At 38.7% G+C, this 24,375-nt stretch overlaps 1 protein-coding gene across 20 annotated transcripts in view; it reads left to right on the top strand.

Annotated features, from left to right (window-relative positions):
* Positions 1–322: 322 nt before the first annotated feature.
* SGCE (sarcoglycan epsilon) overlaps positions 323–24,375 on the top strand; it is a 32,694-nt gene continuing 8,641 nt past the window's right edge. For 12 of the 20 annotated variants that reach the window (XM_039709328.1, XM_039709345.1, XM_039709428.1 and 9 more), the window contains exons 1-8: positions 323–515; positions 8,652–8,756; positions 12,480–12,602; positions 15,237–15,394; positions 18,045–18,117; positions 18,937–19,138; positions 20,791–20,953; positions 24,094–24,305. In XM_039709328.1, coding sequence (XP_039565262.1) covers positions 407–515; positions 8,652–8,756; positions 12,480–12,602; positions 15,237–15,394; positions 18,045–18,117; positions 18,937–19,138; positions 20,791–20,953; positions 24,094–24,305 — 1,145 coding nt within the window. In that variant the 5' untranslated portion in view covers positions 323–406. The remainder of the gene's footprint in view (positions 516–8,651; positions 8,757–12,479; positions 12,603–15,236; positions 15,395–18,044; positions 18,118–18,936; positions 19,139–20,790; positions 20,954–24,093; positions 24,306–24,375) is intronic. The other 8 variants (XM_039709338.1, XM_039709392.1, XM_039709370.1 and 5 more) reach the window with 4 other exon arrangements.

The following is a 24,375-nucleotide window of genomic DNA, read 5'->3' on the forward strand; positions in this document are numbered from 1 at the left end:
CAAGGCTGGGCTGGGCACGGCACCTCAGCCTATGCCTTCCCCTCCACCCGGGGCACCACGGCTTCGTCCCGCCACATCTGCACCGCGGGGCGGCTCGGGGCAGCCCCTGCCTCCGCCGGGGCCACAGCCGCTCTGCGCCCGCCCTGAGGGGAACCCTGTCCCGCCGAGCCCGCTCCCTGCGGAGCCCGCACCGAGCAGCCCCGCTCGCCGTGCCCTCCCCGCCATGGCGGCCACAGGCTCCTCCCGGCATTCCCGGCACTTCCCGACCGCGCCGCCTGGAGACGGCCGCCGGGGCGGGGCGGGGAGGAGCGGGGCGGGAAGGGGAGGATGCTGCGGCCGCCGCGGGGCGAGGCGGCGGCAGCGGCGGCGGGAGTAGCGGTACTAGCGGTACTTGGCGGCGTAGAGGATGCGGCGGCGGTGGTGTCGGCAGCAGCAGGCGGAGGAGCGGGGAGCGATGCGGTGCTGCGCGGCGGGGCCGTGGCCGCACAGCGCCCTCACCACGCTCCTGCTGACAGGTCGGTCACGGCGCGTCTCCCCGCGGCGAGCGGTGGCGGGCCCCGCCGGCAGCGGCCGGCCTGCGCCGCGGAGCTGCCGCTGCTCGGGCTTCGCGTCCCCTCCCGGCGGAACCGCCCCCCGCCTCGCCCTCCGGCTGCGGCTCGCTGCGCGCCCCACTGCCGCCGCTCCGTGCCCCCTGTCAGGGCGGGGGCCGGGCTGTCCCAGCATCCCCCCATGCCGCGGCTCCGGCGGCTCCCGGAGGACGCTGCCCAGGCGGCGCGGGGATGGCGGCCTGCGCGCCCCCGCCCCAGGACCGCCGCAGCCCCTCCCGGCGCGGCGGGGCCCGGGCTGAGGGAGCCCGGGGGCGGTGGGTGAGGCCGGAGCGGGACTGCCGGCGTGCCGCGGCAGCCGGGCCTGGCTCAGAGCCGCTGGATGGCGCGGGAGCCTCCGCTCCCGGGGGCTGGGCCGGGCCCGCTGCGCTCCTCCGCTCCCTCGACCTGGTGCCTGGCTGCTGTGTGTACGGGGGTGTCTTTTGTGTTACCCTTCTTCTCCGTTATTTCCCATCTTGACCACTTAGTCCAACCGAGCCAGAATTAGGAATTCAGAAAAAGTCTTAATCCTGGTCCCTAAAAGCTAAATAATAGCTTTCATGCAGTAGGCAGGTTTTTCACCTACAAGGTTCTTCACAGTGAAATACATCAAACAGCTAACACTTAATCACAGCCCAGCCACAGGACTGCCTTTGTGAGACTTGTTACACCACAAGTTAACAGCAGGAAATCTATTTGGGTTTTTTTGATTTCTGAGAGGTCAGTGGTGAGTTATCTGCAAGCAGTCTGCTCTGTATCCTCTTGAACAATGTCTAGGTACCTTCCTAATACTTCTTTTACTTACGACCATACTTGTCATAGGTTATTAGCAGCAGAATTGACATGAGGCACTGGATATGTTAAAGATGTGGTAAGAACTTCAGTGTGAAGTTGTTCAACGTGAGGATAAAACTTCATTTGTAAGATGCAAGACGCTGCTTTTCCCTCACGTGGAAATTTTTCCTACCTCTTCTGCCTTCCACTTCATGACTGCTTGTGGGATAGCAACCAAGGAAGAACTAGGACAATTGAGAATAAGCTTTCAGTATTAACTGAAATAATGTATTTTATAAAGGTCTACAAAATAACCTTTTAGAAACTGAGTTGTGAGCTTAATCCACAAGTCCTTTCCAGGCTATGTGGTAAGGGAAGAGGTCTTAAAGTTTTTTCATTACAACTTTTCCACTTAGACCTTTCTAAGGTTGGTTCAGAGAGATTTCTTTAGTTAAAACAGAAGAATACATGGTTTGAAACTGATATAAAAAAGGGGGCATGAACTTTAGTTCAGTTACATTCTTTTAAGAGATATCTATATAAAGTTTATTATTTGACAATGTGGAGATTTGTAGTATGTTCCTGGTCTGAATGAAGCTGTCCTAGGAGCTCACCTGAGCTCTCCTCCATTCTCCCTAAGTAAAGAAGTTCCAACCTTGTCTGCTGGCTCCAAGATGCATTGCCCAGCATGAAAATCCATTCTTTTGAATCCTGATCTTAAGTAAACTCTACAGGACTGCAGCATTACTTAACAAGGCAAGAGACATCTGACAGAAACAATGGCATGTGAGAAGTAGTACAGGACTTGTGAATAGATTTCTTTTAGTTCTCCTCAACTAATATGGATTAGTTTTTCCCATTTGTGTTGTAGCACTTGATATACAGAAGAAAGTTGACTTACGATTTTTGCTTTTCTTAAAAATGTATAAAAAAGGCTTTCTGGAGGAAGAGAATTGCTGTCAGAAGCCAGAAGGGTTGTCTGCCTTTCACTTCTCCCTGTCCTCCTTGAGGCAAAACATTATTCCATCATCTGGGAATGTCAGGAGAATGAAGAATTTAAAGGTTGTAAGACTGATTTTAGATGCTCCTAGGAGTCTGGTATAGTACTCAAACTGAAGGTGTGGACTCCCAAATGCAAGCTGATGATACTCCACTGCTAGGAAAACACGGGACTTCATTGTGAGAAGTGATATATAGGATTAAGCATTTCTACTAGAAAATAGTTAGGTGTTCTTTGACTCTAGCTTTATAGTAACAGACTTCCTAGAAGTTTGCTCAATTACTCTGGTAGAGCTGTCTGTCATATTAGTTTGGCAGAGCAATGAGTTGCACCCATATTGTATATCTGCAGAGAAGCAGTTATCAAAACTTTGTTTGAGTGACTGTGGCCAGTGATTTTGCCTGGTGTTTCTGAACTTAAAATTAGTTGTCAGTGCCCATGTTGTCCCTGGAACCCCTTTTTCATCCCAGGAATAGGGAGTTGTAGAGCAATGGGGTTGCATTCTCCTTTCCCTGTAAAGGGGTCAAAATGAGGAAGGAGCTCATTAGTTCTCACTTTGCAAGCTGTGGTTATGTGGTCACATTAATTTGTCATAAGGCTGCACTGCTGCCAGAAAGCATTCTCCAGCCCTTGCACAGCTAGGGATTATTTGCTGCTTTCCCTGGTGACAAATAACTAGTACAGTGATAGTGTGGATTGGATCACCTGGCTCAAAACTAGTCGACCCACAGAAATAGTTCACTGAAGTGTGTGTACTGCCCAGGAGTGGTATGGGATTGTTTCCACTGGTGTGTGCTAGGTGATGAAGAATGTGCTGGGAATGCCCCTTTTGAGCAGGGCTGCAGACATGCCCATTTAAAACAGCTGGGAAGTCACTGGCTGGGGCAGGGATCCAGGAGGCTGAACCAGATCCCTGCACTTGTCCTGCTGTTGACAGCAGAAGTGGTGTTGGCAGCACTCCTCTGCTGAGCCGCGCCCTGTGCAAGGAGGCAGAACATTTCACAGATGGTCTGGTGATTTCAAGCTAACACCACAGCACACGTGCCCTTGTTCCTGTTGTGGGTGTGATCATAAGGGCAGAGAAGCAGGTTTCCTTCAGAGAGCCTCTGGATGTCTGCCTGCCTATGAAGATGCTGCCTGTACTCCTAATCTGAGCCAGGTCAATACAATCTACTGTCAATAGGTACTTACTTGAATAAGTAATTACAGAAGGGGGAAAAGTAGCTGTTCCATTAATATGCTTTTCATTACAGAAACACATTATTGATAGGCAGTACATGGAGTCATCTTAGAGGTCCTAAAGCCAGACAATAAGAAGTCAGCTTTATGGCAGAAGATGTAACTGTTCAATGTGTAGAGAGGGTTATTTTTGCTCCTTAATGCTTTTAGATTTGGTTGGAAGTTCATTAAAGTACTTCAGGAATTGCAGTCACTGAAGTAGAACCCTTTCTTTAGAAGAAAGATTATTTCTAATCAAAGAAAAAATTATTTAAAACCTAGGCAAGAGTATCTGGTTTTTTTCAGTATCTGCAGAGCTTTTGAATTCTTCTTGAATAGAAAGTGATAAATTTACAGCAGTCACTATGAGTGTAGAGTTTCTTCCTTGGCAGACTTCTAGATGAAAGAAGAGAGTTGCTAGTTTTGATTACTTCCATAGTAATTTGAATCTGTGTCTAAATGTTGTTACAATTGCAACACAAACAGCCAAAATGTCTTTTAAATGTAGGTTATTTTAGTGACAGTCCAAGCTATGAAAATGAGAAGTTAGAAAGAACAACCTACTGAGCAAAATCTTAGCATATTGAAATCAATGACTTTTCTGAATTCCTTAGTCTTTTAGAACAATTGCCACCTCCAAAATTTGGAATGCAATTACAGGGATACCCTGATAGTTCATATCAAAAGATGATAGAAATGTAGGAGACATCCTGGAACAGCAGGCCACCAGGGTGGCCTGGTCATACCCCCTTGGTTACACTCAGGCTGGAACCATGTTTTCCTCACCTTCATGGAAATGCTAACCTAATGTGGTTCTCTTGTCAGGCCTGCCGTAGGAGGGAGAATGGTGGTGGGTAAATGCTACTGTTAATAAATCATGAGGGTTTTGTTCTCCCAGTAGTTAATTTGTAGCATTCCCATGAATGCAAATGCTGAAGTTTAACAGCGAGACTGATAAACGTTACTTTACTTGAATGATTTAGGAGAAATGTTCAGATGTTGCAGAAATCAGTGGATAGCACAGGAACAGATGGAAAACCATTGCCTACTGAACAAAGATTAATAAGAATAGAGCTGAGCAACATTTCTGGGATTGATTTGGACTTTTGAACAGTTTGAATGTAGAGGAACCTGAGCAATCTGCGATGGAGAACTAATACAAATTAATTCCTGTTTCTTACATAGTAGCTGTTGTTGAAGAGGGTTAGAACATATCCAGTTTCAATGTGTATTTCCACTGAGAGAATCCCTTCTAATTAATAGTAAATTTCTGCCACATATTTATTAGCTAGTAGGCAAGAGGACAGTGTGTGGAAGTTGGAAGAGAAGAGAGAGTAGGTGGGTGCTGCAACTTCTGCCTCCTTTAATGGATGATGTGACCAACTGGGCAAGTATCCAGTGCAGACACCAGTGGATCCTCAGTGAGTGTCTGGCTACAAACTCTGATTCCAGCTGTGGGCTATGCACCTTGCAGGTGGTTTTCTTCACACATGTTTCACTTTAACTTATGGTGTCAATTTCTAACTGTTCTGCTGTGTGGTTCTCAGCAGTCCTTCAGAAAAATGTGCTGTGTATGATTCTGCACTCCAGCTCAGAATTCAGAGGAAGGAGGACTGAGCCAGATGGGATATGCAGAGGAGTGCAAGGGTAGCTTCTTGAAGCAGGGTTGTGCCCTAAGAGAGCAAGGAGCAGTGTAAGCGTGGCCAGAGACCCTGATCTGCAGCATCAAAGTAACAAGTGTGTGTTTATGTCAGGTCCCAGGGGAAGGTGGAAGTGTTGGAGGGAGGGGAAATGGCCAGGTTTGATGGCTTGAGCTGTGTGCTGCTTTAATAGTAGGAGAGATGGGCTTGAGATCCTACTTCAAAGAAGGAATAAGAGGATAGGTAGAGGTGCAGGGTACTGTTTGAAGGTCAGAGTGCAGTAAAGGAATGGGGAAGGTGGATTTGGTCCATGATACTTGTGTCCTTTTCTGATTGCTGCGTGGTCAGAAATTGTTGTGGGTATCCACTCTGTTAAATAGTCAGTTGTTAAATATTATGCAAATATAATTTAAAAAGGGAAAAAAAGAGTATGAATTACTATAAATGTGATTTTTATTTATAACCAATACAATTATAATTAAAGAATAATTTAAAGGAAACATAATTGGAGAAAGATGAAAAAACTGTGATGTGCTTCACCTGGGCATGCTCAAGTCCCAGGCACAGAGCTATGAATTGCTCCTGCTGTTGAAGGCACTGATGGCTTCTCCAGCAACTGTGGCAACATGTGTAACAGACTGAAGAGCCTGACACTATTAACATTCTTTTTATCGTGGGTACAAGGCTGATTAAATTAATTCTAAACTGTCTCTTTGATAAAATGCATAGTTTGAATCCCTGCATTCTGTAGTATAAGGTCTCTTGTCATCTTTTAATCACATTCAGATCTTCCCAGTGCCTTCCTCGTGTTGTCAGTTGCTTCTTGAAGGCTCTGCTAGACAGAGCATTTGAACAGTGATCATATCTATGTCAAGTACAAAAATAAAGTCTGCCTGTTCCTCCTTGATGTTGCTGTTTACATGTCAACTGTTCTAGCCAGGTTCTGGTGAAAGCTCTGTTCAACCTGACTTACATCTCTAGGTTGTTACCCAAGCTGAGCATCCCTGAATTGTGTGCTCACAGTGTGTTTGGCATGCTGCTGCCTTTGTTCCTGCTGTGCAGTTACATTTTATTCTTTTGAACTGCACATCACTGATTACCTTTTCATAGACAATGCAGACTGTTCTGTCATCTCTATGATTTGTCAGTCTCCTAGCCTTTGTTTTTACCTGCAAATTCTCGGAGTATATTTGATACATACAAGTCATTCTTTGTCTCCCTCCCCATCTCCGTCTCTATCCTGCCTCTCTTCCCTCCACCCCAGTTACATAAGGCTAATGCCAAAACTTTGTGAGACCCACTAGAAAGCTCATATAATGGATTAACTTTTTAGCAGCCCTGTTCTCTTGCTTTTCAATCTGTCATTTGAAATCAAATCAGTGGTGATATGTATGAAAACATCACACTATAAACACTAGGATGTGAAAACAGGCATACTGGTTGCTTTTCCAATTGCCCTGTGAAGTGCAGCATGGAGAGGTAGACAGGTAACTTCTTCAGTCCACACAGCCAAACCTAGCACAACTTGGAACCCAAATGGAAGACACTTACTGACCATTTATATTGAAAAACACATTGTGGAACTTGTCTCTTTTTTTTTTTCCTTTTTTTTTTTAGTTGCATTTAAATATGCTAAAATGATTTAGTGTCTACTTTTTCAACTGAAGTGTTAAGTGACAAGCTGTATAGCTAAGGGTAATGTCATTATTGCTGTCTTTATCAGGAAAACCTTGTGGGCTCACCAAAAGTGTCAAGAAAGATGCATTAAATCCTTAATAAGGATTAAATAAGGACTGTGATAAGTATAATAATTTTGACAGCTCTAATACTATTCTCCATGTAATAATTCAGTTATCTAATCTTGTGTTAATTGTTTTGTTGGGTACCGGTGCTGGTTGGTAGATGACAAGCCTCTGGTTGCCCAGCTCATCCTGTTGGAATAATGGAACAACTTTATTTGATCTTTTCAGGAATTTCTTGGGTTTTTCAAGAATTACTAAAATTTACGCAAAGTCCTATGCAGTACTAAATTTTATAGTCCCATGGATGTTATTATATTAAGACTTGCAATATATGCAGATCAGTTCAGCAGGGCAAAAGTTGTTAGAAATGTTATTGTGTTGGTATAGTAATGATTGCATTAAACAAATTATTAAATTTCATAAATAAATAAAATTAAAAGTGCATTAAAAATGCAACTTTTAGTTACACTTCATCTTTAATTCCGTTTTAGATGTTTTGTGTAAATTATCAATAATAGATATCTGTCTTATATCCATAGATTGAGTGTGGTGTTTTCTTTATTACTGCTTAAGCAGATCTGTTTGGCCTCCTGAATTCTGTTTGAAGAATGTCTTATCACTAATTTAATAGCGGCCTGGTGTTACAGAAGTTTTCACAGATGTCTAGGCTTCTTTCATGTACTGTGCATGTTTTCCAATAAGTGTTCATTTCTTTCTGCAAACTGGTGTATCTGTACACAAATACTGCTCCTTGATGTTTCTGGTATTGCTGTTTTTACAAGGATATTAAGATGCTAGTCCAATACCATCTTTGATCCAGGGTTTGACATGAGTTCTTACTCCCAAACTATTTCAAAACAAAAATACCTACTCATTATGGCCACTTTCCTAGCATCTGACTGCAGTTCCTTCCCTCTGCACTTTCAGCTGGCATGTAACTGTACAGCTGTTATACCTATTATTCATCTCAGAAGAGCAGAACAAAAAGTGGGAAGTGAGAAGGGAGCTTTCTCAGGCACCTCTGCTACTGGTGAGATGGAATCTTTCTGTCAGCTCCACAGCTCCTTTCTGTCTCCAGTAATCATTTGCTCCTCACTGCATTTAAAACTCCCACCTTCAGCTGCATGTATCCAGATGATTTCATGCTTTGTTCTGGTTGTGTGGGATGTAGGCAGCCATTTTTAATAGGTTCTTTTTTCAAAATTGATTATTGGTTATTCCTGCAAGGCAATCAGCCCCATGTGTCTTTATATAAGCATCATTATAAAAGAAAAGCTTGCTTACTTTAATTTTCCTACTTTGAACAAAATATGCCACTCCAGTGAAAGCTACTTTATATATTTTTGCTTGTATGTGAAGTTTTATCTGTGCAAATACATTTATTAAAGAATGCTCTTCTTCATCTTTGTTATCAGTACAATTATGTCAGCAGAAGTGTCTGCAGAGGTTTAAGTATTTAGTGTAAACTTAGCTTATTTAGAAAAATGGGTGTCAAAAAGATAATTGTCAGAAAGATTATTATATATTTATGTACTCAAACCAAACACCTCTATTTTTTCATCTGTGGTCCCTAAATTTTGACTAAAACCAAAACATGATGTAGAAGGTGTCTGATCCCATCTGATCAGGTTGTTTGTGGCAGTCTGTTGATCTGACTAATTTTTTTTTTTTGCATTTGTTTTATTGTGAAAAGCTATTTTGCTAAGCTCTGCTGATGGCAATAATGGAACTGTTAACTGGACGACTAAGCGAGCCCACAGTTATGTTATCAGCAGAATAAAGGCTGTTCAGAAGAATGGTGAGTTTAGGTTGTAAATTTAAATACCCTGTTGGTTCAAGCAAACCTGCTTTCAATATTACTCTTGCTTTTCCAGTCATGTCCTTGTTTTAGGAGTAGGGTGCTATTTTAAGGTAAGTAATTTGGAAAACTTTACATTTCTTGAGTCTTCAAATATTCACAGACCTGCGTGTTCTTGTTAGTCTTCCCTGACTTTTCCTGTTCCTGTAGCTTTGCTTGAAATAATGGCTGTGTTTATACCTAATACTGCACATTTTCTTATCATGGCTGGTTGCTTCAAGATACCTCTGCAGTTTGCTTAATCCAATAACTTCTCTGTAACAATTTTAAAAAGTCTTCTCACACATGAATGTCAAAAGACTATTTTACTGCCCTTTATGCAAGTACACATCAAATACTGTAGGTAGTGCACACACTGGCTAGAAGAAGCTTTGCACTGATTGCTCATCTAGTCAGGCAATCTGGATTGGCCTCCAGATCAAGTTGTTGCTGGGATTGTTCTTCATCTGCTAAATATCAGTGGGGAGAGAACCAATTGAAATTTCTAGGGGAAAAGAACCAAAAAACTTCCAACTGAATTCTTTCCTGAGGATCATCAACTACAGGCTGCAACCAACACGGTGAAGCTTCTGAAATTTCTGGAGATGGGGGTTTTCTGTTTCTGGTAACAGGCCCTGGGCTGCAGGCTGATAAAATCCTGTCTGAATTCCTGGCTGTGCCTGTATTCAAGACCCATAAGGAGATCTTGGGATCTACAGAAAGTCCTCCAAGCAATCTGGAAACAAGAAAGAGGAAAGCAGTGTTGTAACGGTAGCTGATTCTAGCAGGGATCTGATGTGATCCTAAGTAATGAAGATTTTAAATTTCCCATTATTAGTTTTACAGAAGCTTTTCACAGTCCCTGAGACTTTTATCTACCCCAGGGAATTTGCCCAGACAATTCACAGCTGGCAGTCTGCTGTATTAGATTAGTATCTATTCGTTAAGTATATTCAGTTTTGTTCCTAGATCACCCAAGATGATGATTACACATTCATGTCCAGTCTCAGTCTCATGAAAATAATCATGGTTTTAAAAGCTTGTGAAGAAAGTAGCATTTCACTTGTTTGATTATTGAAAAGTTAGTGATACTGTAGTAGATTGAAGACTCAATTCTCCTTCTGGTTTTGAAGAAACTTCTTGGGGGTTAAAACAAGGAGGACATCTCTGACAAAAAGGGTGAGAACTTCTGAGTTTTTAATCACTGTACTTGTGTCAATATGATGTGTTTGTCATTACAAGATAGAACAGGTTTCTGGGATTTTTCCTTCTGAGAGATGTTTCTAGACTTCCACCGAGATCTGTGTTTTATATTTGCATCAAATCCTTACTGGTATACTTATTTCAGCAGCAGGGAGTGTCTCATTGCTAGGAAAGGACAGACATTTAGTGTTTGGGTTTTTTTTCAGTAACTGCTGATTGTATTATGCTTGTTTCTTCTTGAAAGAATTGCTTACTGAGAAAAAATGCACATTTCTTTTTCACTGTTCTTCTTGCTTGAAATGGATTTTCATCATAGAGGAAAAGCATCAGAAATGGAAAAATTATCTTTTCTAGGTATTTGATCCACCTTCATCCAGCTACCATATTTTTGTCAGCTCTTCTATTAATGTTACTTTTTCAATATAATGTTATTTTTTCTTGAAAATATTTTAAAGGAAATTAGTTAACTTCTTTGGATAATAATTTATTAATTTTAAGTAACGATCTTCCTGTGTGTAAGTCTACATAATGAAAATGACTGTAACTGTTTTATTGACCACACAATTGTATCAATTCAAATTTCAGGATCATTTAAATTTTGTCACTAAGATAAATTATTAGAAAGGTACTCTGTTCAGTATTGTGCTAAAAATGGTTTTCAGAAAAGCAAATGCTGTGCAATGTGATAAGTAGTATATCCAGAGTTATATATTCATTAAGCTTGAAGAGTGGGGACTATGTAATTAAATGTGGAGGTCTGCATTATAGATGTCTGCATCTCCTCTCGGATGCCTCTGCAGTCCGTGGAGATCTAGTCAGTGTAGCCTGGAATCTAGGACATGATTCATCTCACTGTACAGGAGAAATCAAATAAATCAACCCCTAGAAGCATCTGTTTCTTCTCCACTGACTATAAAAGGAGCCTGACTAACTTAGTGGTAGATGTTGTTTCTGTAGGCATCTAAAATTAGGTGAGAGAGATTCCACTCAGAGTACGTGGTGCGAGGGCTGGAATTCCTGTGATTAATGCATAATTAATAGTGCCTTTTTAAGCAGATCTCAAGTAAAAAAGTTGGTATAATTATCAGGCTGAAGAAATTATACCAGGATTAAAAAAATTATACCAGTATTGAAGAATTACATGAGCTTTATCCACATTTCAAATGTGTCCTCTTATTGATCCAAGGTTGAAGTTAGCACCTCTGGGACCTACAAATTTATTCCTACCAGAAGTGTCTTTTGGAGTCTGTCTTCCCAGTGACAGCACCTCTGTGCTGTGTGGCCTATAATTTGCTTTTGGAGATGTGATTCCTCATGAAGTTTCTTCCAGTTTGGCAAGCAAGGCTGATAGATGTGTATGGTTGTCTGTGTCTTACCATCTTTATCTACTGCTTTTGTAATCTTCATCTCACTGACAAAATCTATTAGCAATGATCAATTCTTTCAGGGCATTAAATTAAAGTTCAGTAGTAATAAAATTAGTAACACAAGCTACAATCAATCTTATTATGACACCTTGAGAAACACCTATTAAATCAGTATTCTCTGTTTATACTTATATTTTGAAACTTGTTGATAAAGTGGCTTCTTATTCATCTAATTTATTGTAATGATTTCTTCATTCTTCTCATTCATTAAAATGTGTATGTAGTTCTGCATCAAATGTGTTATACCTAAGAAAGCTATGCCCTTGTCAGCAAATTTCTTACTAAATAAAAACCACGTTATTGCTTTTACACATGCTGATTGTTCTGAATTTTCTTGTAAAAAATTCAGTCCTGTAAAACATGTCTTCACTTTTTTTGGTCTGGAATCAGTTTCACCTGACTGGCCTATAAATACCCTTGTCCTTTTGTTTTATCCTTCAATACAAGCCAAACTCTTCAGTAAAGAGCTCTCTAACCAAAGTTTGAGTTGTATTTTACCCTGGTGGTCTGAGAAAGTCTAGCTGTAAGAACTCATAGAAATCAGCTGAAGTGAAGTGTGTCCTTTTCTGCTCAAGAACTGAAAAATCTGCCATTTCTGTTCAGTGAGAAATGAGAACCGTCGATTGGTAAGGTTCCTCTGTATTCCTCTGTTGCTTTCTCTGTGTAAAATATCAGGAAAACATGATTGTGTAATTAATTTAATGGACTTTTATTAACATAATATTAAAAATAAACCAACTATAAAACTACAGTAGCCTTCCTATTTTTTTTAAATTACAATAAATATAAAGAGCTTATACAAATGTTGAAATCTTGACATAGGCAGTTTTGTTTATTGCAGTCTTGGAAAGGATCCTGTTGGGCAGAGAGGGTTTGCTCTGTGTTCTGTTCTTAAATCTACATAACCTTTTAAAAAATCTTATTAACAGGTGCCTAATATTTGTTGCTTTCCTTCTCCCAGATGCCCGCATTGCTGTTGAACTGCATGAAGTTACCTTGAGCATGTCTCATTTTTGCCTTTTTTCTGTCTCTTCTCTCTCCTTCTGCTTTTCAGTGTACACAATTCTGTCTAAGGTGCACTCTGATCGGAATGTATACCCTTCTGCTGGAGTTCTGTTTGTTCATGTTTTGGAGAGAGAGTACTTTAAGGGGGAATTTCCTCCTTACCCAAAGCCTGGTATGAGATGCTAAGATCTTCCATATTATATGCAGATACAGAAAAAATATTGTTATAAAAAATTGAAGTCTATTTAGCATACCTTGTGGTTCAACATATAAGTTTTTAGTTTCTATTGAAATATCTTCAAATGAAATAAAATGTGTTGTCCTATACTTTTAAAATATTCCAGTTTGTGGTTATTTGTGAAAAAATGCATATAAATGTGTATTGTGAAAACATCTACTAAATTTGGGAAGGTGTAGTAATCCATTATATATATCTGATATTAAGTGTTTCATCACTTTTGCATTAAAATGAAATTGTGGAAATGTGTTAATTGTTAAAAATGCTATTTATCTTGTCACTGTTTGAGACATAGTATGTATCAGGCTATATGAAGGAGCAATTTAAAAGCATATAGTAAATGTAAGACAAAATAGAAGATTAATCAAATATGAGACTGAACTGTTTTCTTTCATTTTTAAAAATAGTCCTTTGGCTTCAGCCTTCTTCCTATATTTAGGAACAGTTTAATGTTAATAAGCAGATTGGTTTAGAGAAGGAGCTGATTTCCTAAGGATGGTTTTGCCATACACTAAAGCTAAAAGACTGGTCACCACAGGTTAGAATATGTGTAAGCAATCTGGTAGGGGTGGGAAGAGAGAGAGCATTCAGCCACACATGCTTATCAACAGTGAAAAGGAATAAATGTATCCGGCTTATAAAAATATTACTAATTTCCGATAACAGGAAAATAGGAAAAATTTGTGTACAATGCACACATAATCAAATCCTGTTTCATTAATAAGCTTTTGAATTGATTTGGGAGTGCTGTTACTAAGAGTCACTTTAAAGAAAAAACAAGCTTCTGTTAGCATTGGTTAAATTCTGAGTAAACCCAAATGTTTTTAAAATTTCATCTCTTTGTAAAATGGGTGTTTTTCCTGACTTGGATACCTGAGTCTTCATTTATGCCATGGTGACTGGCAGAGTGAAGTTTGCCTCTGTTCCAGTTTTCTCTCAGTTTTGGCACATAGGTGGTAGGAGCTTGGAAATTTTTCTAACAATGGATTGTCTTACAGCTGCAGCCTCTTGACATTCATGTGATTCCAAGGCAATAGGAATGTGGTTTCAGATCCTTTTAAACTGCTGTTCCCACAGACAATTGTGATTATGTCAGAAATTCACTGTGAGGCCAGGTGTTGTGATGGTACTCTTACATTTGTCTACTGAGCTGGATCATTGCCATGGCCTACTTTGACAAAGGAAGGGCAAACCAGAATGTGTTACAGGTCCCTTTTCAGAATTTTCCCCAAATCATTTGTGGTGCTGGGAATTTGTTCGGACCAGGGTGCTAGTAATTCCAGGTTATGAGTTCAAGCTGTCTACGTGCCATTCACTTAAGTGTTGGGCTCTGTGATCCTTGTGGGTCCCTTCCAACTCAGAATATTCTGTAATTGTGGATTCTGTGATTCTGACTGCGATAGATTAGATTACTGGGACGTCCTGAGAGAATTGGGAGGGAAGTTGGTCTGGTCCTGGTTAATTTTACTCAACCAGATGTGGAAATCTATACCTGAAGACTAGACCCTTGGGCAACTCATCTCAGTCTCTTTGTCCCTCTCTGGAGGAGATGAGAACTGTTCATTCTTCACTGTGCTCAGTTTCTGCTGTCTGGGCCAGCCTGGCTGGTATCTCCTTTCATCACCTGTCCTATAATGCAGTTGCCCTCTCAAAGCCAAGTTGGAGTGCAGGGCAGAGGTGTCCATGCAGGCTCAGAATGGATCTGACTTGAGTTCTGTGCCTCAGCTGGACACTGCCTTGGTGGTGAGATTTGGTAGTGTTCAGGCCTGATGTCATTTACAAAAGCTAAAATAAGCTGAAGTAAAATCCAGACATTTATAAGAGTATCAATAAGAACCACAAGAATCAATGTGCTGGTTCGACTTGAGGGGCTTTTACAGCTGGACCACTGTATTTGGTAGCCATCAGTGGCTCCACTTCACAGGAATGTCTGATCCTTTTTTGAATTAATTTGTTCTCTAATTAAAATGATTGCCAGGCTGTGGGTGCCAAAGACCTGTATGCATATCCTAATGCTAACAGAAGCTTTCAGGCATTATTGATTACAGAGTACTCTTTACAGTACATTGAGTACCTGGATCCATCAATAAAAGTAAGTTGGGAGGGGGAATTAAAGGACTGAAACCTTTGTGCTTTTGTCTGTAAGGAGGTTAGATGCTTCAATTTGAGGTGGAACTGAGCTCTAAAAGCCAGACCCACTAGTTACTGAACATAAGCATTCAGTTAACCAAAACTCTAGGAAGTACCTGCACATTATGTCTGCAGTTGGTTACACTTTCCAGATATGAATTTCTTAATACCTAGAAGTGCTAAGTAATAGTTCATTTATTTCTGATATGGTAAAGGTTAGCAAATTTTAATTTTTCTTCTTAGAAAGATTTAGAAAACAAGTGAAAACAGAATATGACTTCCTAGTTGAAAAATTAAAATCAAAGAATTTTAATTCTTGTTAAAAAATGTTAAAAAGGAAAACAAGTGAAAACAGAATATGACTTCCTAGTTGAAAAATTAAAATCAAAGAATTTAACATTTTCTTGTTAATATTCTAATATAATTTCTCTTATCTAGGTGAAATAAGTAATGATCCTATAACATTTAATACGAATTTAATGGGTTACCCTGACAGACCTGGATGGCTGCGCTATATACAAAGGACACCGTACAGTGATGGGGTGCTGTATGGCTCACCAACTGTAGAAAATGTGGGCAAGCCAACCATCATTGAGGTATTTGCTTTCAAAAGTTCAAAAATACGTATTTTGGTTTAGAGTGTAAGGTTCAGAACTGTCAACAAGTTCCCCTTGTTTTTGAATAGTTAATTACTATTTCATATTAAAGTTTTATTCAAAATGCAGAGCAAAAAAAACTTTGTAAGCAACTGTACTTGAAGAATAACGTAAACCTAACTTTGTACCATTCAGCCTAAATATGGGTCAGGCTTTCCCCCACTAGATGAAAGTGTTCACTCAATAAGCAGTTGTGGGGGTTTTTTTTCTTGTTTGGTTTTGTTTGTTTGGTTGGGGTTTTTGGTTTGATTGCTTTGGGATTTTTTTCAATTATTTTTCTTCAAATATCCCCCTGTTCATTATTCATGTTTATTGATAGGTTTTATTTTAGTTAGCACTTTTATGAATTTAATTCATATGAGTGTAAAAATCACAAAACTGTGGTTTTGAGAGTTAGCTATTCAAATATTTTAAAGCACTAATTATTCATTGAGCAGCAATTAAAAAGGGAAAAGGGACATTATTTTCTACCACGTATTTCATAGACAGCAGGCACTGTGTGGTTCCCAATGTTAAGAAATCTTCACAGTAACTTGCTCCAGCCGTATATTTGCCTCAAACTCTTGATAAATATTTTTTTTTTAAATTGCATTTGATGTAGTTTTTCTTCCTAAAGACTGATAGCTCTGAATGGTAAGTTGTACTGCAGATAGTTTCACCCATGTTTAATTTTGTTCTCATGATTCTGTTTTGATTTCAGCAGGACTAATACCATCTGAGAATTGATCACTTGCAGGCTTTGCTAAGTTTTATTTAGAGGAAACCGTTATTTGAAATTGCCAGTTTTTAAATGGCATGTGCTTTTAGATTCTAGGATCTATATCTAGACCTCCATTAGCATGACCCCAAGCCATATTTGAAGTAAATCTTGCCTAGCATACAAATTAATTCCTTGCAGTTCCAGTCTAAGATGTGGCTTTTGAATTAATTTTGTGGTGTGTGAGGAGGGCAGATGGCATTTGATCCTCTTCCTAGTGCTCTCTGAGAGGAGTGATTGCATATTCCTGGCCTGAATATAACTTCCATCATGTTATAATTCCTGAGGGGATATCATGGGGAGCTCACTTAACTGGAGGACACCTCATGATTAGGAGAGCCTAGCATTATGCATAGCACTGCAGTAGAGCAGGTGACATTCTTGAGCTCAAGCTCCTTTGAAAGCTGTGCAAAGACAGTTTGTGTCTGAATGAATATTCAGAACAGAGGCAATCTCTGCCATGCCTTCCTGTGGTGGGTGGGCTGTGCTGGCAGCTCCCACTGCTGGGGTGCAGGCTCACGGTGGGTACTGCTCCTGTACAGAGCTTGTATGACAGAGAGTTTGATTTTCTGGGTACTAGTGGTTCAACTGCTGTTGAAGAAACCCTTTGAAAAATTAGCAGAATTAGGACTAGAGAAATCTCAAATTTATTTTCTGTTAATTTTATAATGAAATTATAAAATTATAATGTTAAATGAGATCTGATTGTGTTGGGTAAGCTTTTCCCTTTCCACTTAAACCTGCAGTAGATACTCCACAGCACTTTTCCTTTTCATTCAAATACTTTAAAAGAAGGGCAACATCTGCTACTTTTATTTTTTTAATAGTCAGTGGTTTGTGGCTCTGTTTGCTGAGAAACAACATAGTTCTGTCACTATTGTCACTCCTCTGGCTCTCCTTTGCTCTTGAAATGAGTGAAGTCTAAAATTAGAAAGAAAATTAGGTTTTTTCAGTGTATTTCATGAAAGATTTATCACCTCTCAGGGATAAAAAGGTAGAGAAGATAATACATAATTATACTGATAATCCAGCCTTGTTCTGTATTTGTTATGAATGATCACTTAATCATAGTACAGCCTTGGAGTACAGTCACCACTGAGAAGTAACCACTTGCGTGCATTTCAGGTATCCTAGATATTTTAACTTTTAGATTAGTATCCTTGCATATTTTATTCATGAAGGTTTATGTTGCATCTGCCTTCTAGTTTTCACTTCCCATACATTTACAGGTTCCAGCATTTTTTAACAAAACTGCTTGTGTTGGAACATTATTTTGAATTCATTCATGGAGTGAAACTTCACTGGGGCCAGAGCTAAAACTAAATAGCAGTTCCAAAGATGAGAATTCCTGGCATCATTACACTTTTTTCTTCAAAAAACCTCTCTCTGTAGTTTATTTCCTGGGAGCTGTCGATGAATTTAGATCTCCTAGTATTCATGGAGGTGGGGATTGGAGGCTGCATGGGGAAATGGAGAAATCAATCTGTCCTTGTGGTGGTTCTTAAAGATAACAGAAGAGAACGAATACACATGTATGGCAGAACACTTCTATCAAGACCAAAATATATTATTTTCACATATTCATTAATTTTATTTGGCTCTAGACTGGTCAAGAAAATTCCAATATCCTGATTTGAAGGTAGTACTGCATTAAATAAATTTACCTTACCTTTCAAGTTTTATATTAGTGAATGAATGTTCATAGGTTTCAAAATAAGGCGGCAAAGTACTTAAAAACTGATATGTTTTTCTAAGTTATCAGTTTAACTTTCACTGATGTTTCATTTATATAATTTTCATTTTTGCATTGTTTTGTAATCTTTTTCACTCTAGATCACTGCATATAACAGGCGTACCTTTGAAACAGCAAGACACAATTTGATCATTAATATAATGTCAGCAGAAGGTATGTACAGAATATAGCTGGTTGTATTTTTAACTGAATCAGCAAAACCCTCTTATGGGCCCCTGCTTTTGAAGATAAATACTGTAAAATAATTGTCTGGTGTTCAAACTAAACACAGAGGCACAGGGGAGAAGTAAGATAATTTTTCTTGCTTTAATTAGTTTTGATTTTTTAATCCAGATGATTTCTGTCATTCAGGACGGTTTTTTTCACTCACTGTAAAATGTCTGCATCTTTGTTTTTCATTAAACTGCTTCTAATTCGAAATTTCCCTTGTCTTTTCAAAGGGACCTTACATGAAGGATTTCCCTCTCTTTCTGCATGGTGTTTAATTTCCTTAGTTCTCTGTGTACCTTATGCAATGAACAATTGTGTAGGCAGAGTCAGAAGATAACAGGTTATGGCATATATGGACATTTGGTCCTTAAAATTAGTTCCCTTTATCACATTTATATTCTGGAGTGTCACAAGTTAGAATCCATTGTTGCTGCAGATTGGTTTTGACCCACAAATTAGCATGAATGTAATTATATCTGCTTAATGAAGTTTTAGCAACTGAGACTCTTTTTCTCTAGTCTGCTTCTTCCCTGTTGTTTTATAAATAACTGAAGGTATTAGCTCAAGTAGCAGCTAATGGTACTCTCTATTGAATTTAACATAATCACAGTAGGTTCAAAATTAGCTAATTCAAATACAGGATTTTTGGAAAGGTGTATTAATCTTAAGTAGTATTATATTAATCATTACTCCAGATATTTTAAAGATTATTTTTAGATTTATGAAGCCTTTGTTTAATGCAACACTCTTTTTCATCACAAGCAGATTTTCCTTTACCGTATCAAGCAGAATTCTTCATAAGGAATATGAATGTAGAAGAAATGTTGGCAAGTGAAGTTCTGGGTGACTTCCTTGGAGCAGTGAAAAATGTATGGCAGCCAGAACGCTTGAATGCTATAAACATTACTTCAGCCCTTGACAGGGGAGGGAGAGTTCCACTTCCCATTAATGACATGAAAGAGGGGTAAGCATGTGTCAGTATGATGTTTTTGTTTCATTTTTTTTTGTTTTGTTACTAAGAAACCTAATATTTTTCAAGTTTTCTAGATACTTTGCAATTACTATTTTGTGTTTTGGAATTAGATGTGAAAAGTTTACTCATGTTCTGAGCCCCAGAACTATGTGTTAGATAGCACAACAACAGGGCACAGTTCCTATATATGGAGGTAATACTCTAAGGAACACTAACAAATTCAATTAATTATAAATGAGTTGGTAGTAAATATGGGTTTTTTGTAATCTCAGTTTCACTTCTGAGCAGTCACTTGGCAGCATGCTTTTTCATGTTTTTAACCGTTCCCAATTAATTAAACTCAAAATTTTGAAGCAAGTTATGATAGAGCAGAGACACTTCAATTTCTGACAGCAGTTTGCATGTAACAGTGTATTTTTTAGCTGTTCTGACTAAGTGAATTAGGTATGTGATTCAAGAGCACTGTTGACTTCCTTCTGAAAGTTGTAAGGTGTCTGGGGAGCTCAGGTTATTGAGTGCAAACTGCTGGAATGGACTGGTTCCAGTTGTGATGTGTAACCATAAATACTGTTCTGAACAGTATTTAATGGGAAACTAGTGAGGATTCAGTTTTTTCAAACATGGTTCTGACAGTGCTTTTCCCTGGTGAAAGTGAAGATGCCTAGTTATTTTTAGATAATTTTAGATATTTTGGAATCAAATCTAATAAAGGGATGAAGGTTCAAAATATGATATATGTTCAGAAAATACTGGCTTTTTCAGAACCCTTTTGTGTCTCTGAAGTTTTTGAGCATATTTAAAGGAATAAAGTGACTTCTGTACTAGCCAGAGTAATAGCAGAGTCACTGATACAAATGTCTACACTTCAAATGTTTAGTTAGATTATGCCTACTAAACAAGTGGCAACTGGGGCCTAATTTCTGTTTCAGAATCCATTGGTACATTATAACCTGGTGCAGCAGCCTGTATTTTACAGCAGCATTCCATGTACCTAAATATGACAATGAATAATACAATCAGTGCAGTAGCTCTCATTTTATGTATGGTAATGCCAAATCAAGTATGAGGTTTACCTTCAGCTTTCAGTATTCTGAAGCAAATTTTGTTGGCCATGCATAGCTGCAGTATGGAATCTTTCAGAAGCAGCTTGAGGTTAGCATGTTCATATCTGTATTAGGTTTAACAATAACTAGTCATTGTGATTTTATTTTGAAAGTATGGGAAGAAACTCTAAAAAAATCTATGATGAGTAAGATTAAATATTTTCTTAAAACAAAATTATGCTATTTTAATACAATTTTCAAAAATAGTACTGATTTACTTACATGAGAAAGCCACGCTTGGAGCTCTTTGACTTCATAGAAATTGGCACAAGTGATGGTATTGAAGCATTTACATTAACAAGCAAACCAGAATGTGTTGCAATAAGCAGCTAGGAAAGTTGTTTTGATTTCAGTCTGTTACTGGTATGCTTAAAGAGATAAAAGTACACTGTGAAGAAAAATTACTTTAAAAAGTAATTTTGATCTTTAAATAACAGCTGAATGTTACTGTGTACAACAATAATATTTGCAAGAGTACACCATTGTTCTTTGGGGATTTGTGAGACATCCTGCTGGTCTGTCACTCCTCTCTTCCTGCAGTGTGTATGTGATGGTTGGGGCAGATGTTCCTTTCTCTTCATGTTTACGAGAAGTGGAAAACCCACAAAATCAGCTGAGGTGCAGTCAAGAAATGGAGCCTGTAATAACCTGTGATAAAAAATTTCGGACTCAATTCCATATTGACTGGTGTAAAATCTCTCTGGTGAGTTATTTTATAATTGTATAAAAGTGATGTTTGTAGAAGTACAGGTAAGAGTTTTGCAGTCTGGTCAGACAACATTGCCAATTCCACTTTATTGTGACTGATATTTTTTTTCCACCTAGCAGACACTCTTAAGATTGTGAAAGGATTTTGATATCTAGGCTAAATTCTGTTAGAGTTCAGCCCCAGTGAAACCACTGTATTTTTTTCACTAGCAGTGAATTCTATAAATGGCCAGAGAACTCCAGGACTTAAAAAAGTAAAAGTAATGAGAGGTGTAGTTCATTAATTCAGAATGCTGATGCTGCTGGTTACACTTCTTTGAAAAGTGTGTGCATACATACATGTTTTCTCCGAGTCTACACTGACCAAATAATACTATGCTGTTAAAAAACTGTTCCTGAAAATTGTCTAAAACATATTTTATGTTAAAAATTAAATAGAAAAAGGAATGAAAGTAGTGTTGACTGCTTAGATAATAAATAGGAACATTCTTCTCAGTCAAATGCAAGAAAAAGGTAACCAAACACTAGACTATTTGTCATGAAAGCAGAATAATTTCTCGAGAGGCTTTTTAAGGTTGTTTTTTTTTTTAGTTCCTGTAAGGAAAATCAAGAAATAATACAGTATTGGAAGAGAATGTTGCAGATAAATCTGAACAATGATGGTGAAGGTATATAAAATAAACTTAGATGATTGTTGAGCTGCTTCAGACACGACCCAGGAGGAAGCTGAAACGGAGATCCCAAACACTGTATGGAAAAAACTTAAAAACTTGTTGAGTATAAGGAAAGGTATTCATACACAAAGTTGATTGGATAACTTCCAGTGTTTTCTACCTATACACTATAAATTAGGAAAGCTTCTAGAAGGTTGGAAAATACTTATTTCAAAAGAACACCCAGATTATTTCCTTTTTATTGGCTTTCTGTTGAGAAATTTTAAAAGACCCAAATGTATACAGTAATACTTACCAGGACCTGAAAAATAGCAGAAGGCAGCTGGTCTTTGGCAAGTACAAATTGTGTCAAGTCTTCCATTTCCTTCTACAAGGAAGAAAGGTGGAGCAGCAAATGTCATTCCTTCTTGGTAAGGTTTTTTGATACTGTCACACAAGCAAGCTCAGGAACATGGCCTAGATGAAGCAGGAAATAGTGGAGAGCTGGTTGGTAGCCATAATCATAGCAGAATTAATAATAATTCCTGGCTATTTGTCATTAATAGCTGGATTATGGAATGTGCTTATTAAATTAAATTTATAGTTCTCCATGAAAGTGAAATGATCTGCAGGTGCATTGAGGGACAAAAAGGTCTTGAGAAATTGCAGAAACAGTCTTGGAAAACAGGATGAATTTTAAAAGAAGAAGCAGAGGGATAGTGCACTAATGCAAGAACAGTCAGCTGTGCCCATGCAGAAGAAAAAGAAGCTGGTTAGGAGTACTTCAGAATAAAAATGCCTGACAGTGGCAGTGGCTCATAAACTAGTCATGAAGCAGCATTGTCATGCTGGTTTGAGAAAAGCAGAGATCACCCTGGGATGTGTAGCAGGAACAGGCTTTCAGAGAAGTGTTATTTTCTGCAGCAGCTATAACACAGCCTTCTGGAATTCAGCACTTGTTTTGGCTGTGTGCCACAGTAACTGAACTTAAACTGTCTTAGGGGTGTTTGCTGTTGCCAGCAGAATTTCTGCTGTAACCTGCTGCATCAAAGGGAAAAGGGAGCCAAGCTTCTCTCTATCTAATCATAGTCTGCTTTTCACAAGGCAAGCTGAGAGACAGGAATTCTCCCCAGATCTATGGGCTGGGAGGGAGTTAAGCTCTGTTTCCTATATCCACAATTTAAACAAGTGACAGAAAATAGAACCATCATATCCTCATCCTCACACTGTTTATGAGGTAGTGTAGGCAGTTAGCACCCAAATAAAGAGTGGATGTAGGCTTGGGGGTCCCACATTCTGCAAGGATGGGCAATGCTCCACTTGAGGCTGCTCTCTGACAGCTTGTTCTCACACTGTGTATGGACCTCTGTCAGTCACACCAATAAGTACATATTTTTTGTGCATTGTTAGGGTCTGAGATTCAGCTAAGCAGCCAGGTAGAAACCAGTGTACCTAACATAGAGGATACTCTAGAATTAATGAACAGAGAATGCATCAGTTTCTGTTAAACAAATACATATATGTGTGTGTGTGTGCACATTTGAGGCTCAGCAGGATTTCGGAATTTTATAAAATTCCTTTTGCCCATTGCCTAAGCTGTAATACATAATTTTATTACTTGAAGTGTAAGTGATAAAGAAGTGACCATCATTTGCAAGATTTCTCAGTGAAAAGTCAGACAAAAGGTCAAGCATGTAAGCAAATATATTTTATTTGTATTAATGATTTGGAGATTAATGATCTTAAAGCTAGCACTGATAAAATTTGACAGTAACATGTAACTGAAGATAACAAAAAAATGGATGCAGAAAATTCAGTCATCTGGGAATGGCAATCAAAAGCAATAGGAAATTTAGCAGCAAAACAGGTTTGTATTTCTAGGATCATTGGGTACAGACAAACACAGAAATTGTGGAGGCTAATTGAATTTGTGTGAGGGAGACAATGAGCTGTCCTTGGCAGTTCAGTTGATGGCTCTTGATTTTTTGAGCACTGGATGTCAAGTGTGATATGAAGGAGAAGGAGGAGGAAGAAAATGTGATTCTTCATTTTTGCCGCCTTTATGCAAGAGAGGACTGTATTGTCATTTAGGAAGACTAGTAAGAAATGGATTAATTAATCAAAAAGAAATTAGAATCAGTTAAATAGTTTTCACTAAAGATCTTTACCAAATCTATATTCAAATACTGTTTGTGTGAGATATGTCTAAAATTAATCTGTAAAAGACATGGTATCTCTGCTAGGCACAAAAGAGAGTAGTAATATTATGACATTACTTATCACAAATCAGAAATTGTTACTTATATGTAAGCTTCTATTACTGAAAAAAAAAAAGGTTGGATTAAATGATACAGAATTTGTAAAATGTGTAATATGGATCTTTTTATAGGTTATGATTAGTTGAAAACCTGCCTGTTTTTACATTATGTTACTTTGTTATTTAATAGTCTTTTTTTTCTTCTTTTTTTTTCCTGGGTAATAGGTTGACAATACAAAACAAGTTTCCACCTTTCAGGAAGTGATTCGTGGAGAGGGAATATTACCTGATGGTGGAGAATACAAGCCACCTTCTGATACACTGAAAAGCAGAGACTATTACTCGGATTTCCTAATTACGCTGGCAGTGCCCTCGGCAATAGCACTGGTGCTTTTTCTAATTCTTGCCTATATCATGTGCTGCCGACGGGAAGGAGTGTGAGTACTTGAACATGCTAATAAGTAACTCTTGATTTTTTAAGATTATAATGCATAGAAGGTTATTTGT

This window comes from Passer montanus, unplaced genomic scaffold (assembly GCF_014805655.1).
Source record: "Passer montanus isolate IOZ18808 unplaced genomic scaffold, ASM1480565v1 scaffold10, whole genome shotgun sequence".
Lineage (NCBI taxonomy): Eukaryota > Metazoa > Chordata > Aves > Passeriformes > Passeridae > Passer > Passer montanus.